Below are 17,339 nucleotides of genomic sequence, written 5' to 3'. Positions count from 1 at the left end.
ACTCGTGGAGGAGCCAGAGAGAAGAAAACATGCTTTAACCAGGAGGTGTAACGTTTCCCTCACTAATTTTGTTCTTAGATATATCTTTTATAGTTTTATATATCCTGTTATCCACTCTAGGCTTCTGTGTGTATTTTACACAATCAACAGGTTTTTATTGCCTTCGATACGAGCCATGATATATGTAAATATCAGCAGCCCGTGTGTGTGTGTGTGTGTTGCGGCAGGCCGAGGAGATAACTCTGACGATTGGTCAGGCCTTCGACTTGGCCTACAAGAAGTTCCTGGAGTCTGGAGGCAAAGACGTGGAGACCAGGAAGCAGATCGGAAGCCTTCAGAAAAGAGTACATGTCATGACTCAGCACCTCACACCGGGACGCGCTCAGAACCCTCACAAGTTTACTCTTACGTCTGCTTGGAACTTCTTGTGCCTGTCATGAATAAATACTGATAAATCATGAAATGCATGATTGCGAAGACGCACCTGCTGCTTGTCTTCACCTCCTTCTCACTCAAACCTTGTTGCAGATTCAAGAACTGGAAACAGAAAACTCTGAGCTGAAGAAGCAGCTTCAGGATCTGGAGGAGCAGCTGATGATAGCGCACGTTCCCCCGGTGAGGACCGCGTGCCAGTCCACCACTGACACAAGTAGCCGACAGCTAACTGACTGACTGGAGCGAGTTGTTGGGGTCTAAACCAGACTGTTACGCGCCGGCGCGTCTCCAGCTAATCTTGTTCCTCTCTGCTTCTTCCTGTCCGCCATCTTTTCTCAGCCGCTGCACATTAACGCGTCTAATGAAGCGTACATGCTGCAGAGGCCCTCCTCTCTCTTCTGGTGTCACAGCATCAAGTCCATCTCCTGTCTGGAAATCTCCTCTGTCACGCTCACGCCGATGAGCTCGCCCGAATCCAACCTGTCCACCGGCCTACTAACTCCTCCGCCTGCCAAACCCGCTTTCCTTCCTCCTAAACCTGCCGAGGGATGCAGCATCCCGCGGCCTCGTGTAAACACTTCTCTTTACTCTGCTGCCTTCTTTGGCTTTCCCCGTGATGTTGCTCGCTTCTGTGCAGAAATATCTGTTCTGGTAGAAATGTCAACCCTAACCTTCGCCGTTTCTGCCTCTCCACACAGGCAGGAAGTATCTCCATGAAACCGCAGTCGACAGACATCTTTGACATGGTTCCTTTCTCCCCTGTGACGCCGCTGGTACCCACACCGGCCAGCAACGGGTGCCCGCCGCCACCTCCCACCACTCTGCCGCCAGATATTAGTGAGTAGCTGGTGACAGGTGTAACTGAGGGGGCTTCAGTCTGTGTGACACTGATCCACGTGTTTTTCCAGGGAAAGACCTATTCGGGGCAGAGCCGTTTGACCCGTTCACCTGCGGCGCCGCCGACTTCCCCCCTGATATTCAGTCAAAGCTGGATGAGATGCAGGTGAGACGACTCGTCCACATGGACGCAGACTATTAACCTCCATCTAAATGGGACAGTGTCTCAATTACAAATCTGCAACACAACCTGGAAGCTGAGGACGGTGGTTAAATATTCAGAAATAATCAACTGTCAGAGAGTAGAGAGGCCAGTAGAGAGACACCAGTAGATAGAGGCCAGTAGAGAGAGACCAGTAGGGAGAAACCAGTTGATAGAGGCCAGTAGAGAGACACCAGTAGATAGAGGCCAGTAGAGAGAGACCAGTAGGGAGAAACCAGTTGATAGAGGCCAGTAGAGAGAGACCAGTCGGGAGAAACCAGAAAATAGGGGCCAGTAGGGAGAAACCACTAGGGTAAAACCAGTAGAGAGACACCAGTAGAGAGAGACCAGTAGGGAGAAACCAGTAGAGAGAGACCAGACGAAAGAGGCCAGTAGAGAGAGACCAGTCGGGAGAAACCAGTAGAGAGAGACCAGTAGAAAGAAACCAGTAGACAGAGGCCAGTAAAGAGACCAGTAGAGAGACCATTAGAAATCAGCGGAGACCAGTAGAGAGAGGCCAGTAGAGAGAGACCATTAGAAATCAGCAGAGACCAGTAGAGAGGCCAGTAGAGAGAGACCAGTAGAGAGACCATTAGAAATCAGCAGAGACCAGTAGAGAGAGGCCAGTAGAGAGAGACCATTAGAAATCAGCAGAGACCAGTAGAGAGAGACCATTAGAGAGACCATTAGAAATCAGCAGGGACCCGTAGAGAGAGGCCAGTAGAGAGACCATTAGAAATCAGCAGAGACCAGTAGAGAGAGACCATTAGAAATCAGCAGAGACCAGTAGAGAGGCCAGTAGAGAGAGACCAGTAGAGAGGCCAGTAGAGAGACCATTAGAAATCAGCAAAGACCAGTAGAGAGAGACCAGTAGAGAGAGACCATTAGAAATCAGTAGAGACCAGTAGAGAGAGAGACCAGTAGAGAGACCATTACAAATCAGCAGAGTCCAGTAGAGAGACCAGTAGAGAGACCATTACAAATCAGCAGAGACCAGTAGAGAGACCATTACAAATCAGTAGAGACCAGTAGAGAGAGACCAGTAGAGAGACCATTAGAAATCAGTAGAGACCAGTAGAGAGAGGCCAGTAGAGAGACCATTACAAATCAGTAGAGACCAGTAGAGAGAGGCCAGTAGAGAGACCATTACAAATCAGCAGAGACCAGTAGAGAGAGGCCAGTAGAGAGACCAGTAGAGAGACCAGTAGAAATCAGCAGAGACCAGTAGAGAGAGGCCAGTAGAGAGACCATTACAAATCAGCAGAGACCAGTAGAGAGACCATTACAAATCAGCAGAGACCAGCAGAGAGACCAGTAGAAATCAGCAGAGACCAGTAGAGAGACCATTACAAATCAGCAGAGACCAGTAGAGAGACCAGTAGAGAGACCATTACAAATCAGCAGAGACCAGTAGAGAGACCAGTAGAAATCAGCAGAGACCAGTAGAGAGACCAGTCTCTGTGGGCTTTTCCAAATGTTCTGAGGGTAAAGAGGAAGTGTTTAATGTTCATGAGGGTTTGTCAGCATGTAAATATCAAATAAACCTGAGTTGATACAGACAATGTTGACCTCATTGATTATCAGCTGTCTGATATCAGCATGTATTGGTAATCAATCCAGTTCGGTGCATCACCAGTTGCAATCCCTGCTGGGGAAGATTGACTTTGGCTCTGTGTGTGTGTGTGTGTGTGTGTGTGTGTGTGTGTGTGTGTGCTGCATGATCAGAGAGTAATTCGCTGTGAGGCTACAGAGCCTCGAGCTCCTGTGTCCGCTGAGTTAGTTGTGTCTTGTGAGCGCTTCACCAGTAGGGGGCAGTGTTGCACTGACACGCTCTCCTCTTCCTCTCCTCAGTTACTAACACCCTACTTCCTCTCTTCTCCTTCTCACGTGTAGCGTCAGAGATGGTTTGTATTTTAAGCTCCGCCTTTGTGTGTGTGTCTGTGTGTGTCATTGTGAGTCCGTTGCATGAGCTCATGTTAAACTCAGCATCATGTGACTGGACGTCATCCATCCATCTGTGACTCTCCTGTGCCATCCTGTGGTGAAATGGCCACATTACACCTGTGACGGTCAATATGAGCCATTCAGCTTTACTTTTAGTTAAAATTAATTTGCTTTTTGTCCCTCAAGCTTATTTCTCCAATAAAATGTAAATTCAGAGAGTTTTTGTCGTGTTTGTGTAACTGCATTAACAGTCATGTGACCAGAGCTACAGCTCTGTGTTGAGCTGAAGCTCCATTTAGAGCTGTAGCTACACATAGAGCTGAAGCTCCATTTAGAGCTGTAGCTACACATAGAGCTACAACTCAACACGGAGCTACAGCTCCACGTAGAGCTGTAGCTCCACGTAGAGCTGTAGCTCCACGTAGAGCTGTAGCTCCACGTAGAGCTGTAGCTCCATTTAGAGCTGTAGCTCCGCGTTGAGCTGTCGCTCCATTTAGAGCTGTAGCTCCACATAGCAACTCCACCAGCTGTCACTTAAAACAGCTCATTTTTCCCTTTAATAAAAGGATATGATAAAAGTATGAGGAGTATTTTTAATGTGCTGTATGGTTCAGTATAGACGTGAAATTAAATTAAATTAAATTAGATTAACAAACATTAATATAATTATTCCAGGTGGCTTCATCCTTGGGTTTCACCAGTTCTTTTCCCATGTTGATGTCTGCCATTTCTACTTGAGTTGATGTGTTTTTCATCATTATAGAACCAGTTTTACTGTGTTTAGCATAACTCATCCCTGACATGACCACTTCCTGTTGGACTACAAACACTCCTCATCCCTGACATGACCACTTCCTGTTGGACTACAAACACTCCTCATCCAAGACATGACCACTTCCTGTTGGACTACAAACACACCTCATCCCTGACATGACCACTTCCTGTTGGACTACAAACACACCTCATCCCTGACATGACCACTTCCTGTTAGACTACAAACACTCCTCATCCCTGACATGACCACTTCCTGTTGGACTACAAACACACCTCATCCAAGACATGACCACTTCCTGTTGGACTACAAACACACCTCATCCCTGACATGACCACTTCCTGTTGGACTACAAACACACCTCATCCCTGACATGACCACTTCCTGTTGGACTACAAACACACCTCATCCCTGACATGACCACTTCCTGTTGGACTACAAACACACCTCATCCCTGACATGACCACTTCCTGTTGGACTACAAACACACCTCATCCCTGACATGACCACTTCCTGTTGGACTACAAACACACCTCATCCCTGACATGACCACTTCCTGTTGGACTACAAACACACCTCATCCCTGACATGACCACTTCCTGTGGACTACAAACACACCTCATCCAAGACATGATCACTTCCTGTGGACTACAAACACACCTCATCCCTGACATGACCACTTCCTGTTGGACTACAAACACACCTCATCCCTGACATGACCACTTCCTGTTGGACTACAAACACACCTCATCCCTGACATGACCACTTCCTGTTGGACTACAAACACACCTCATCCAAGACATGATCACTTCCTGTTGGACTACAAACACACCTCATCCAAGACATGATCACTTCCTGTTGGACTACAAACACACCTCATCCAAGACATGATCACTTCCTGTTGGACTACAAACACACCTCATCCCTGACATGCTCACTTCCTGCTGGACTACAGAAATCCCTCCCCCCGCAGCGCTGTGCTGGTTTCTGTGTTGACCGTCGGTCTCCGGTGTCTGTTGCCTTCCAGGAGGGGTTCAAAATGGGACTGACCTTAGAGGGCACCGTCTTCTCCCTGGACCCGCTGGACAGCCGCTGCTGATGCCGAGACGACGCTCTTTGTCTGTGAACTCGTTTGTATGAAGAAGTGCCAAATCCACTCCACAGCTGAGTCAAGATGTCCAGTTTCTCATCTTGAGGTTTATATATGCATTTTAGATTGCGTTGCATTTAGTTTTTCGATATCTCAAAGTCAGATCCATTATAGAAGAGAATTATTTTTGTAAAAAACTGGAGGGAATAGTTTGAGTACCTTGGCTTGCACAGGCGACGAGAGCTGTAAATAGTTGATTATGTCTAATGGTACATTCTGAGACCTTTCATACCTGACAGTTTGTGAGTTTGCACCATTTGAATTGTGTGTTGTTGATACGTTTCCTGTTTGAAGGCGGAACACAAGCTGAAAATAAATGGAACCTGTATCATCCATTCTAGCATATCTTACTCAACATTAATTCAATGCTGTTTTTAGGGAGACACAGCTGCTTTTTGAGGGGGCACATTAATGGTCTGGTCTCCTTAGAGCCTCACAATTAGATGGAGACCTTCTCTCCTCTGTACTGTAGTGCAGTAGGGAGCTGTGCTGGTTAGCTTAGCACAGTGAATGGTAATGTATGGGAAGTGTTAGCGTACCTCCATCAATCCTCATCAAACCTTCAGGATCTTGGTTTGACCACAAGCAACCCTCCTCATTGTGTCCGACCGAATCAGTCGTAAAGAGCCGCAGCTCCTCGCGGCCGCTACAAACGTTTGGTTTTGTTAGCTGGAGTTTGGAGGCGCTGCGTCGAATCACTCCGCCCAGTCAGGAAAGTAGTTCCGGCTGTATTTCTGATTCCAAAATTACGAAACCTGATGACTTTAAAGTATTTTGTAGCAATAGATATGCACAGGCTTTGTTAAATTGGGTAGTGAGGTATGCTAACACTTTCCATCCACTACCATTCATTGTGCTAAGCTAACTAGCCCATGGCCAATAAGAGTATTTCCCCAAAAGTTGGAGTGTTCTTAATCTTATTTTCTGTGTTTACTGATGTTTCCTCTTGTTTTTTGGAATATTTTTTTGATTTCTTTTGACTCGCCGTGTCAGTATTTGCTCGTCTTATTTTTATCCTTTTTTATCATTGGAGTCTCCTCTCTCTCTCTCTCTCTCTCTCTCTCTCACCAGAAGGCACTTTGTTGGGCGGAGGTGAACCTCTGTTCCTACCATTCCCATGATTACTTTTGGTTGCTTTGCTGTCACAGTTATTAAAGATTATTGGAACAAATGTTACCACTCCTTCATTCATCGCGTTGGTAGTGATTTACGAGTGAAAGTGCTGTCAGTGGCCATCCGTGTTTCCTGTTCCTCTCATCTGAGCAGCGTTTCGTTTTTGAAACTGCACATTTACACGCCTGTGTTTGACACTGCGTGGAGTCGCGGCCGGCCAGGTGCACCATGCGTTCAGGGACCGTCACACGGTTTCAGGCCTGTGCATTTAATACGACGGTTGTTGTGTCAGGTATTTCTCATCTGTGCAGTTGAGCGATTGTGAAATCAAGGGCTCAGATTACAGTTATGGGGACAAAGATTATTCTCTGGATTATGAATCTTTGTGTGCAGTGTGTAGAAGAGTTACACTTTGTCCCTGGGCACAAACCTCCAGAGGTACGCGCGCGCCTTTAGTGCAACTCAGAGTTGCGCTGTCGCAGGTGCGCAGGTGTTCGTTCCAATTGCGACCCCATCGAATGACCTCGCTACACCTGAATTAATATGACAAGAGCTTTGGGGGATTAACAAGCGTTGTGTTTAATTTGTTGCATAGCAAGAGATACAAAGCAAGTCAGCGCTCACAGCCACCTTATTTTTTAAAAACAGAAAAAGAGAACATATTCGCCGAGAAAAGGAGGAACTGACATGCATAAAACTAGAAATACTCTGTGCTGCTGTGACCGTTGGACACTGCACTTGAAGGAAAGCTCACACCATTCACACTCACTCGTTCATCTCTTCGTCTTTGACAGAAAGATCTTTATTGGCATCCCCGAACCGCGACGCCGTGAGGATCACACCAGTTACAAACAGCACCTTTGACATGTAGCGTGGTCGCTGGTCAGGTGGGCTGACGAGGTAGCTAACACAGGAAACCACAGTCGGGATGGTTCTTTAATGTTCCGCGTGGTCCGTACAGAGCTGACAACGATACAGACACATCAACTGTTGAGAAAGTACTTGCGCTGGTCGATGCGTCAGCGGCTTTATTGGTTCCCTCAATAGCACCACAATGTTGTTCATATTCATATTACATATCTAAATTTCAGAAAGTCGTGATGTGGAAAATAAAACTAAAGAAACCTGTACATTCTCCATCTCTTGAACTCACTGTATGGGTGATAATTCAGGATTCATAGTCAAACATGGAAAGAATAGACAAATCTAGGGGGGTGGGGTGGGGGGGGGGGCGTTTGGGCCTTTAAAACAGCAGGGTTTTTTTTATTTTAAAACTTTCATATTTGTCAAATTACAGAATTCTATTGAGCTTGAAATGAAGTCAAACATAGACAATAAGACAGAGGAATGATTCTGAGTTTTACCAATTATTTTATGTCAAATCCAAACATTCATCTAACTTACAAATCTTGGATGTCTTGAACCGAGTTAAAGGCACAATAAATATCTTGCCACAGGGCCAGAATAGTCCTCAGTACTCATATGTACAATGTGGCTGATCGCGTCAGCTGTCAGTTCAATAGTCTTGGGATTCTCCTCGATGGTTCCCCACTGACGTTTTTACAAGAAGCACACGGGCCCGATGTCGATGCCGAACTCTTGATTTGGGCCACCAATGTCCACAGGGGCAATATCCACAATGGGAAGTCTGGCAGTTTTCTGTGTCCTGTACTCAAATACTGTCTTGCCCCAGTTGCCGTTTGCTTGCTGTGAAAGAGACAAACACAGGTTCAGTCTGCAAGTTAAAAACTGCATTTTAATGTCTTGGCCTTTCGCTTGTGTTCGATCTGATTTAGCGTTCGATTTGTTGATTTTCCTCCAAACGAGTGTTCCCTAACCCTGCATTTAGTCCCTAGTCATGGAGCTCAATGTCACCTCCCGGTGTGGCCGTCAGGTTCATAATCTGCACAGACGAGTTCAGCCGGAGCGTCGCAACGACTCACCGGGGTGAAGCTCGTGTAGAAGTCTCCATTTTGTTGGACATCAAACCAATTTTTAATGGAAAAAAAAAACAAAACAGGTTTTATTCACAATCTGGTGGAGAATTACTACACTACCCACAATCCTACGCTGTACCAGTGATGTCAGATCGGTGAAGCGTGCCGGTACCATGGACACCCACAGAACCAGTGGCTGTTGGCCAATTTGAGTTACCCACTGGCGCCATCATTTTGAGAGGAAGCTGGATGCAGAAAGTGTTCGTCCTGCATCACTCAGATTTACCAATTAGAGGCTTCCAACACATCAAGTCTCCTCCACCTCCTGCCAGCAGGAGGCGCTGGAGGCAGCGAGAGAGGAGGACCCTCAGGTCCAACTCCCAGCAGGCCTGATCGGGCATGTTACCAAGTTGCTGTTACACTACTTCCACATCTGGACCAAATCTGGCTGTGACACTGTGGCTGGCTGTCAGCCATTAGTCAGGACTGGCTAAGTCCGTCTGAGGAGTAGCAGCTTTCAAACAGAACCACTAAAATGGATGCTCACGTAAAACTTCTAGGACATCTCATCAACTTATTTGGCCTTTAAAGAATTTTTTTGTTTCTCACTCGTTTGGAATTTGCTGACAAAAGAAACAGGAGACGTCGTTTCTCCGTTGAAGACGTGGAGAGAGGAGACGTACCGAGCACGAGTCCTCCACCACCGTGTATCGGAAGCGGCTGTTCCCTTCGGCCTTCAGCTCCAGGTCGTTGGAGCCTTTGAGGATCACGGCCTTCTTCAAGTTGCCCGCCTTCTCGTCCTTGTAGCCCACTGAGTTCTTGCAGTGGTAGGTGATGGTCTGAGATGCCTCCTTGGAGAGTAGGCGGATGAAGGTCATCTGGACTGTGACGGAGTTCGTCAACTGGTCTTTGTTGCCATAAGCGAACTAGAAACACAAGAGCGGCAAGTGAATAGAGAGCGTTCCCACGCTACTTACAAGTAGCACGCACTACTTTCTGTAGCGTATAGCACAGCCATCCTGAGCGCTCACATGTGTTCCACTGTTGATGTCGGCTCCGAACCACACGGGCTTGTTCCTGGCGGTGCTCCACCACACTTTGCGCGGTATGCTGGACGGGTTTGCAGAGATGCAGGTCTCACCGGTCTCCATGTTGCAGTGCACTTTGATGGCGTCCTCTGAACTACCTTGGTTTGGATCCACCCAGTACTCACCTGCATCAAAGAGTCAGCGTGGAAGTCAGTCAGCGAGACAACATGCCGGCTGTTACAGCTAAAAGACGTCACAGCCTCACGTTTGATTTATCGCTCAAAAGGACGAGAGAAGCCGCGTCGTTTCAGGCCTCGTTTCCACACCTGGACGCCTGGCATCAGTAACTGATGTAATACACGTCGTACACCTGCGCAACCCTGCAGAGGTGCAGCGAAAGCAGCAGGCTGCTCTCTAGCTCCCTCGTAGCCTGTTAGCCTGTATTTGCTAGCGTGCTGTCAGCTACCTTTTTTTTCTTCGTCTAACCTTCAGACTTCCCGTGCTAGCTGCGTCGTTCTCACCCTGAACCCACGGTTCTGAAGAGTTCCGAGCTGCGCTGAGCCCCCCTCTTCAGGAGGTCTCATCATGTGGGTGAGCAGGAGTGCTGTTGTGTTCACACCTGCCCAAAACAAACGGCATGAGGGGACAAATGCTCCACGGTCCCATTTAAAGGAGCAGTTTGTCTCGAGTCAGTTTGACTCGACCCAATCAAATTAAAATATATATTTTGTTTCATTTTCTATTCAGTTTGTTTTGATTTGTGGAATAAACCAAATGAAAACCAAATACATTGCTGAAGGCGAAGCAGCAGAGCTGGAAACACGCTGGTAAAATTTTGGATCTGGAAAATATCATCTCGTGTCCCAGATGTTCAGAAAACATGGAATTTGAGCAGAAGTCCAAGTCGGTGCTCTCGTGTCACCTGTGGTTTGGTTCAACAGAGAACCTGCAATCCTCTGCAGTCGCCTACTTACTGCAATACAAGTACAGTAGCCTCGGTGCTTGTGTCTTGTCTGAAATACTTTGACTAGGAATGAGACGACAGGATCTGACATGTGACACCCTCGATACTGTAAGGGTCCTCAGAGTTGCTGCTCGCCACGCCTACGTGTGGAAGTCATTTGTAATTGCATAACACAAAATAAATCTGTAGAATTTTCATTAATAACGCTCTGTTACAGAAGTCATCCATGTAAGCGTACGGCGTGACTCCGCCCTGAGCTGTTAACTCCTCCCACAGACTCACCGCTCTTCTTCATGGGGTAGCACCTCTTCAGGTCATCACAGGTCCTGGCGGGATGTTTCCGGCTGCCGTCTGGGCTCTTCATGCTGTCGATCTGGCTGCTGAGGGCCTTCAGGGTGGCCTGGACCCCTGGGTCCACCGGCACGATGGTGGAGGAGTTGCTGTTGGGCAGAGCCTCGTCCTCGCTGAACTCTGGTGGAGGAGGAGGCCCGTCGTCATACTCATGAAAGCCTCCGAACAGGTCGTCCACGGCTGCTACGGGAGGTCCAGGTGGTCCGGGTGGGCCTGGGGGTCCGGGCTCTCCTGGAGGGCCCTGTTTATTTAGGAAGAGTAAAAATGTTTATGTTGGTTTTAACAAGACAGCAAAGACAGGACCTCAGCCAGCTGCTCAGCCAACATCTGCTTAGAAGATGTTCAGCGTTTGAAACCTTATGACTGCGTCTGTTGCTGCCTTTTATTACGCAAACACACGCTGGAACAGAACCTCCTCCCTCGAACGAGTCCGTACCTCCGGTCCGATCTCTCCACTGATTCCACGAGTGCCGGGAGGTCCCATCGGCCCCGGTTGTCCCACGTATCCTTCCTTTCCATGAGGCCCAACAGGTCCCGGCGGGCCCTGAATCACAACATTCGGTTAGCGTTTCGCCTCACAGTCTGCAGCGCTGGCATGACACTCGAGTTCCTAATAATGACAGCAGGAGGTTTTCCGCCTGAAATACATGGAAATGGAGCATTTACCCTGGGCCCACTCGGCCCCACGATCCCGGGAGCTCCCTGCTCGCCTGTTGTACCCTGAAATCAAGAGGAAAATATTGAGTCCTCTGTTAAAACATATCCGTTCCACATTGTTCTGCCGGGATAAAGTTTCCTAGAATGCACAGAAGCACGTAATCTCTCTTACGCTCAAAATCTGTAAAGTCCAGGACTTTATTTTTGAAAAATGTTTTAAAAACCATCTTCCCGTCAGAGGCAAGACAGACAAAGTCTGAGATGTTGGAAACCGACAGGGAGCAACGAACCTTCCTGATAGTAGCGCCTACATTGCATTTAGCGGCTTGTTGAATGAAATTTAAAACAAACTTGCATATCCGGTACTATTGGTCGATTTGTAGGAATTTCTCATAAAAATAAATGTCACAGAGCAAATGACTACATGTTGAGATTCCGCCACTTTCTATAATCAGTGCAATAACAGACTTTGGTCTTGTTTTGTTGTGTTTTGCGTCATCGTTCCGCTGGGACGATTCAGCGTGTAATCCGATTACGGAGCAGCAGTAACTCACCGGAGGTCCAGGAAGACCCTGCAGACCGGTGAAGCCTCGGTGTCCCTTCTGTCCTCGTTCTCCATGATCACCCAGGTCCCCTTTATCTCCTCTTGGTCCTTGAGGTCCCTGAGATGCAAAAGTTTATTGTTTTTTGTGAGTGGGTGGGATTGTGTTTGCAGCTCCTGCCAGAAACCGTCTCTAGAAGTGAACTCACCACTAGTCCTCTCTTCCCAGCTGAGCCGGGTGGACCCACAGGTCCTCGCGAGCCCTGTAAAGGAGCAAGACTGTAAAATAAAAAAAAGGCCTCAGGGAACACAAACGTCTGCCAACCCTGAAACGGCTCCAAAGACTCGTTACACCCAAACACTCGCATCACTAGTCAGTCAGGCTCCAACCTGCCCACAGGACGCTATCGTCTGCTCCTAGTAAACATGGCAGTGCATTCTTGTAGTTGCTGATGGGCAGACAGAACAGAGCAGAACCTCCCGACCTCAGCAGAGACAAATAACCCTTCCACTCACAGCATCTCCTCGTTTTCCAGCTTCTCCTGATGAACCCACAGGACCAGGAGGGCCCGGAAATCCCTGAGGACCAATCAAACCCTCGGAACCAGGATCTCCACGGTCTCCCTAATAAAGGTGTCACCCGTCAATCATTTGCAACATATAAAACTGGTCACAGGTCATTGTTCTAGTCTTTGTCCCGTACCCTCTGTCCAAGGACCCCCTCTTTGCCTGGTGGGCCATCAGATCCAGCAGGACCCTGAGGAACAACAAGGTTCAAGGTTCAAGGTTTCTTTATTTGTACCCGAGGGTAAATTTGTTTTGCAGGCAGGAATTCAGCAATCCCGTCATACCACTCACATCTCCACACTAGACATACCAGCCAGGTCCATACAATAAAATCAATCAAATAAAATCAATCCAAAAAAAAAAAAAACAGCAATCAGAGATGCATTTGTGCATTGGGGGGGGGGGTGAAACCAGACGACCAGAACTCATCTGTTTACTTACATCAGGACCGGGATCACCTCGAGGCCCATTAGCACCTGGGGCTCCAACTGGACCTGGGGGGCCTTTATCTCCAGGTGTTCCAGTAGATCCTTGTTTTCCTGGTGGACCCTAAAAGCAGTGAAACACAATGAGACTCTCATTGAGGAAAGATCAGGACCTGGCAGCCCATCATCCACTGAGTCCTGGAGGGACTCGCACTTTCATGGGGGCCCATAAACAAATTGAAAGTCTCAGCGATCGGATTTCCAGCCTCTTAAGTTTTTTTATGTCCTGTAATTTGTGTTAAAATGTCACATCATGATTGGAACTGTTTCTAGTTGGGGAAATTTTGGTTGAGCAGAGATGCTCTAAAGTTTTCGCCAAGCTTCAGTGGGGCGTTTTTAGACGATCAAAATTCTTTCGACAACTTTACATACTTTTATTATGCGAAACAGTCGATGAAACATTTGTCCAGATCAGACATGGAAGGAGGAGTTTGGAAAAAGCAGATATTTCGTCTTGAGTGATTTTCTGTGAAGGCGCCACCTAGTGGCTGATCGGTGCCGCAGGTATGCTCGGCTGCTTCTATGTTGCTTAAAAGAAACAACTGAGTTTTACGTGAACGGGGCTGATAGTTGTCAGTTGTCCTTTATAATCTCTATCATTTCTAACCATAAAGAATATTTCAACAAGTTAGTTGGTTGTTGTTGTTGAAGCACCACAATGGGGCGTGATGAGGAAGTGAGCAGCGTTGTTGAAGACATGCAACACTTCCTGTTTCGCAGCTTGAATTATGTTTAACGTGACTGAAAAGGGAGAGTCAGTTGGAGGCTGATACAGACCGCTGGTCCTGGAAGTCCTGGCATCCCTCGCTCTCCTCGCTGTCCAGGAAGACCCACAATGCCCCTCTGACCTGTGGTTCCTGCTGGGCCTGGAGGACCATCAGGACCCTAAACTCAAAATTCAAAGAATATTTGGAGTGAGTATGGAGTTATACACTGGAGAAATTTGACTTTATACGTATTTTTAGATTTTCTGTCTTGTTGTCAGTCGATCGCACAGATTGAAATAAATGTCACAATATGAAAGTGTCTACAACCGTGGGTCCATCCTCTCCAGAGTCCCCTTTGTCTCCTGGGCTCCCTGGTGGTCCAGCTGGCCCTCGCTCTCCTTGTCTTCCAGGGGCTCCATGGTCTCCACGGAGACCACGAGGACCCTCTTTTCCAGGAGCACCCAGGGGACCAGCCTCCCCAACTGGACCCTGGCAGGAACATTTGTGGTCATTAGAAGAAGAGTGCAATCGCAAGTCTCTACAGTTTTAGAGTCAAACCCTGACACATACTGATCAGCGGTTCTAAAGATCCAAACTACATTCATTGACTTTGATTGACAGGTTCTGTTGTTTTGCTTTGTTTTTTTTAATCAGGACTTTTCAAGTGACAAGTTGCTGTTGTGACTTGGATCCACAGTGTGAACCAAACTTACCGTTGGGCCTGGTGGGCCGACTCTTCCTGCAGAACCAGGGAAGCCCGTGGGGCCCTGAGAGCAGAACATCAGAGCTTTAGACGAAGCCTTGCAGGTTTGATCAGAGGTAATATGAGACCTCATGGCCATGCAGTGATTAGAGGCCCCCACCAATGACAGATCCTGGCAAGGCTAGTTGAGTTAAGGCCGCTATCTTGAGCTAGCTTAGCTCCTTGGGCTAACGCTACACCTGTCCACCTACTCTGAGCTCCTCTGGGACTTTTCCCGTTTATTTTCCCTCTACAATCAACATTGCAAATGTTCCCTGGTCTTATGTTAATACAAACTGCTGTGACATGAAAGGAAATATGTTAAATAAATGTGGTTAAACCGCCCGTGGTAAAACTGTTATCATTTCTTTTCCCATCTGTAATGCAAGATTTCTATCATGATGAAAGTCTCTTACTGGTGCACCCTGAGTTCCTCTTCCACCTTTCAGTCCAGCAACACCAACCGGCCCCTAAAAGATTGGTAGAAATTTACACAACATATTTATGAAAAAGAATCAGACTCATGTTTAAACCCATTAATTCCAGAAAATGCTGCACGGTTATGCGCGCAACCCATAGAGCTACCAGACTAGCAAACCTCTGCTTCAGCTAACTTTTGAATGGATATATAAAATATTGCTGCTCTTCTTGTCAGATTAAATGATGATAGTTAAGCGAGTTGTTTTGCTGGAGGCTGCAGCCTTAAAAAAACACATTAGCCATTTTATAGCCTTTCTTCATGTAAGTTTTCCTTCATGAAAACAGGATTTCACCGTGTGAAATAAGACTCTCTGGACCTGTGTGCATCACCTGATGGATGCCATACTTGTCATTTCACAATTAAGGCAAGCCAAGCCATGTAAAAGAAACACTATTTCTGTGGTCCTGGTCAGAACTTGATTAAAGTACAACTCACGGGGGGTCCATGAGCACCGGCCAAGCCTTGAGGTCCTGGAGATCCAGCATCTCCTTTCTGACCTGGTTCTCCAGGCTCTCCCTTAACTCCAGGTTGACCATCAGGACCCTTTTAGGTAAGAGCAGAAAGAAAAGTTATACACTATCACCAAGAAGGGAATTAAAGCAAAGCGTTTGAGGTGGGAATTATGGCATGATGACTTACAGGGGGTCCAGCAAAGCCAACAGCACCGATGGGGCCAGTATCACCTCTTGCTCCCTGCAGTGGAAGATCGATTATTACAATGACGCCTTCAGAAATGACCTACTCCTCAAAGACTGCACGAGCCAGGTCTACTCACGGGCATCCCTCTGGATCCTGGAGGTCCAGCTGGTCCTTTGGGTCCAGGTTCTCCCTGCAATAAAGTCACGAGTTCAGTGTCTGTGACACTAATGATAACTTTGATTCATTCTTAATTTGTGTTAGAAATAAAAAACTACTCCACCTTCTCACCACTGGGTCCTGCAGGTCCTAAGGGGCCAACAGGGCCTGGTGCACCCTGGTGACAGGAAGGAAACATGACATCAGCAGAACGCCCATGTACACATTTCTTTATTTCTTTAAAAAACAATTGATTGCGTTGAGCGGTAGAATGCTGCTCACCCTGGCGCCATCGTTTCCAGGTGTTCCCTCTGATCCTTTCTCTCCGATGGCGCCCTGCGAACAACACAACAAGATTTAGTGTCACAGCAACACAGAACCGAGGTTACAGTTGTAACTTCAGAAGTTGTGAAATCGCATCATCCAGTCATTATTATTATTTCCGAAGGAGTAAAACATCTCTGTAAATACGGCCATGATGGACTAACATTTACTTACTCTGTCACCTTTAGGCCCAGGTGGCCCAGAGATGCCCCTTTCTCCTGGCATTCCCTGAAGACCTGGAGGACCCACATCACCAAGAGCACCGGGGGGACCAGGACTACCCTTCAGTGACAAACACAAAATTGTTTTTAAATGATCAAACATACTAAATCTGGGTGATTTTATTTAATGTTTGGGTTGAAGTTGCTGCGACTTCTTGGACACGAGTGGAGATGATAAGTAAATGCTTCCTGAGAACGATGAGCCAGTACAGTTTTTAAATGCAATTTATCACAACAATAAACCTCTAACTGGTCCTGGTGAACTGGCTGATTGACAGCTACCTCCATCAGAGAGTCAGTGTGGGCGTATGTGGGTGCATGAGACACTGTGGTCCAACCTTTGGTCCATCTGGCCCAGGAGCACCAGGGATTCCCTTAGGTCCCTGCAGTCCAGTTGAACCCAGTTCTCCTCTCTCCCCAGGAATTCCACGTTCACCCTGCAGAAGAAGCACCGTCAGTTTCCTGCATGTCCTGCGGCTCACAACCCAACTAAGACTCATCGTAATACTCGTACTCTTGGTCCGATTTGTCCCACAGCTCCCAGCTCTCCAGGAATACCCTGAAAGAAATCAACAGTGGAGTCAGACGGTGAATCTACCAAACAAAAGCACAACTATAAAGCACCGTTCTGAGCTTTTGTTGTACTCACCTGGTCACCTGGTTTCCCAGCTTCTCCAGGAGGGCCTTGATTTCCAGGCAGACCCTTGAGAACACCAGGGACGAAAGACGTCAAAAAGAACATTACTCTCATGATGATTTAATTCTACCAAGTCTGACAACAACAAACATTTCTGAACTTTCTCACAGTTTTACTACCAGCAAAGAACCATGACACACCTGGAATCCATTGACACCTGGAGGTCCCTGTTCTCCTCTGTCACCTGCAACCCCCTTTAGAAAGAAACATGGTGGTCTAAGTCAGTTATGATAATAGCAAAAATTATAATAGATTAGCATAACAAAGGGCAGAACACTCACGGGAGGGCCAGGGGGTCCAGCAGGGCCAACTTCTCCATCTTTCCCAGGAGGACCCTAAAGACAGCACACCAATTAACAAACCTGCATATGTCACCACAGCGAGGGCCT

At 47.3% G+C, this 17,339-nt stretch overlaps 2 protein-coding genes across 4 annotated transcripts in view; one reads left to right on the top strand and one right to left on the bottom strand.

Annotated features, from left to right (window-relative positions):
• gulp1a (GULP PTB domain containing engulfment adaptor 1a) overlaps nt 1-6,511 on the top strand; it is a 63,391-nt gene extending 56,880 nt beyond the window's left edge. For 2 of the 3 annotated variants that reach the window (XM_086219649.1, XM_086219650.1), the window contains 6 exons: nt 228-344; nt 529-615; nt 775-1,005; nt 1,134-1,272; nt 1,344-1,438; nt 5,218-6,511. In XM_086219649.1, coding sequence (XP_086075775.1) covers nt 228-344; nt 529-615; nt 775-1,005; nt 1,134-1,272; nt 1,344-1,438; nt 5,218-5,289 — 741 coding nt within the window. In that variant the 3' untranslated portion in view covers nt 5,290-6,511. The remainder of the gene's footprint in view (nt 1-227; nt 345-528; nt 616-774; nt 1,006-1,133; nt 1,273-1,343; nt 1,439-5,217) is intronic. The other variant, XM_086219651.1, reaches the window with a different exon arrangement.
• Nucleotides 6,512-7,013: 502 nt separating this feature from the next.
• Nucleotides 7,014-17,339, bottom strand: part of LOC147251744 (uncharacterized) — a 43,033-nt gene continuing 32,707 nt past the window's right edge. The window contains exons 29-54 of the mRNA XM_086219644.1: nt 17,232-17,285; nt 17,091-17,144; nt 16,903-16,956; nt 16,768-16,812; nt 16,592-16,690; nt 16,207-16,314; nt 15,991-16,044; nt 15,833-15,886; nt 15,689-15,742; nt 15,553-15,606; nt 15,349-15,456; nt 14,849-14,902; nt 14,404-14,457; nt 14,018-14,179; nt 13,761-13,868; nt 12,940-13,047; nt 12,635-12,688; nt 12,448-12,555; nt 12,141-12,194; nt 11,945-12,052; nt 11,400-11,453; nt 11,170-11,277; nt 10,665-10,974; nt 9,422-9,603; nt 9,074-9,316; nt 7,014-8,160 (exon numbers count right to left, since the gene is read on the bottom strand). Of these exons, the coding sequence (XP_086075770.1) occupies nt 8,014-8,160; nt 9,074-9,316; nt 9,422-9,603; nt 10,665-10,974; nt 11,170-11,277; nt 11,400-11,453; nt 11,945-12,052; nt 12,141-12,194; nt 12,448-12,555; nt 12,635-12,688; nt 12,940-13,047; nt 13,761-13,868; nt 14,018-14,179; nt 14,404-14,457; nt 14,849-14,902; nt 15,349-15,456; nt 15,553-15,606; nt 15,689-15,742; nt 15,833-15,886; nt 15,991-16,044; nt 16,207-16,314; nt 16,592-16,690; nt 16,768-16,812; nt 16,903-16,956; nt 17,091-17,144; nt 17,232-17,285 (2,592 nt within the window). The 3' untranslated portion in view covers nt 7,014-8,013. The remainder of the gene's footprint in view (nt 8,161-9,073; nt 9,317-9,421; nt 9,604-10,664; nt 10,975-11,169; nt 11,278-11,399; nt 11,454-11,944; nt 12,053-12,140; nt 12,195-12,447; nt 12,556-12,634; nt 12,689-12,939; nt 13,048-13,760; nt 13,869-14,017; nt 14,180-14,403; nt 14,458-14,848; nt 14,903-15,348; nt 15,457-15,552; nt 15,607-15,688; nt 15,743-15,832; nt 15,887-15,990; nt 16,045-16,206; nt 16,315-16,591; nt 16,691-16,767; nt 16,813-16,902; nt 16,957-17,090; nt 17,145-17,231; nt 17,286-17,339) is intronic.

The sequence above is a fragment of the Aulostomus chinensis genome, chromosome 12 (assembly GCF_037954235.1).
Source record: "Aulostomus chinensis isolate RoL2024-O1b breed Wild chromosome 12, RoL_Achi_v1.0, whole genome shotgun sequence".
Lineage (NCBI taxonomy): Eukaryota > Metazoa > Chordata > Actinopteri > Syngnathiformes > Aulostomidae > Aulostomus > Aulostomus chinensis.
This window is presented reverse-complemented; position numbering and strand designations above follow the sequence as displayed.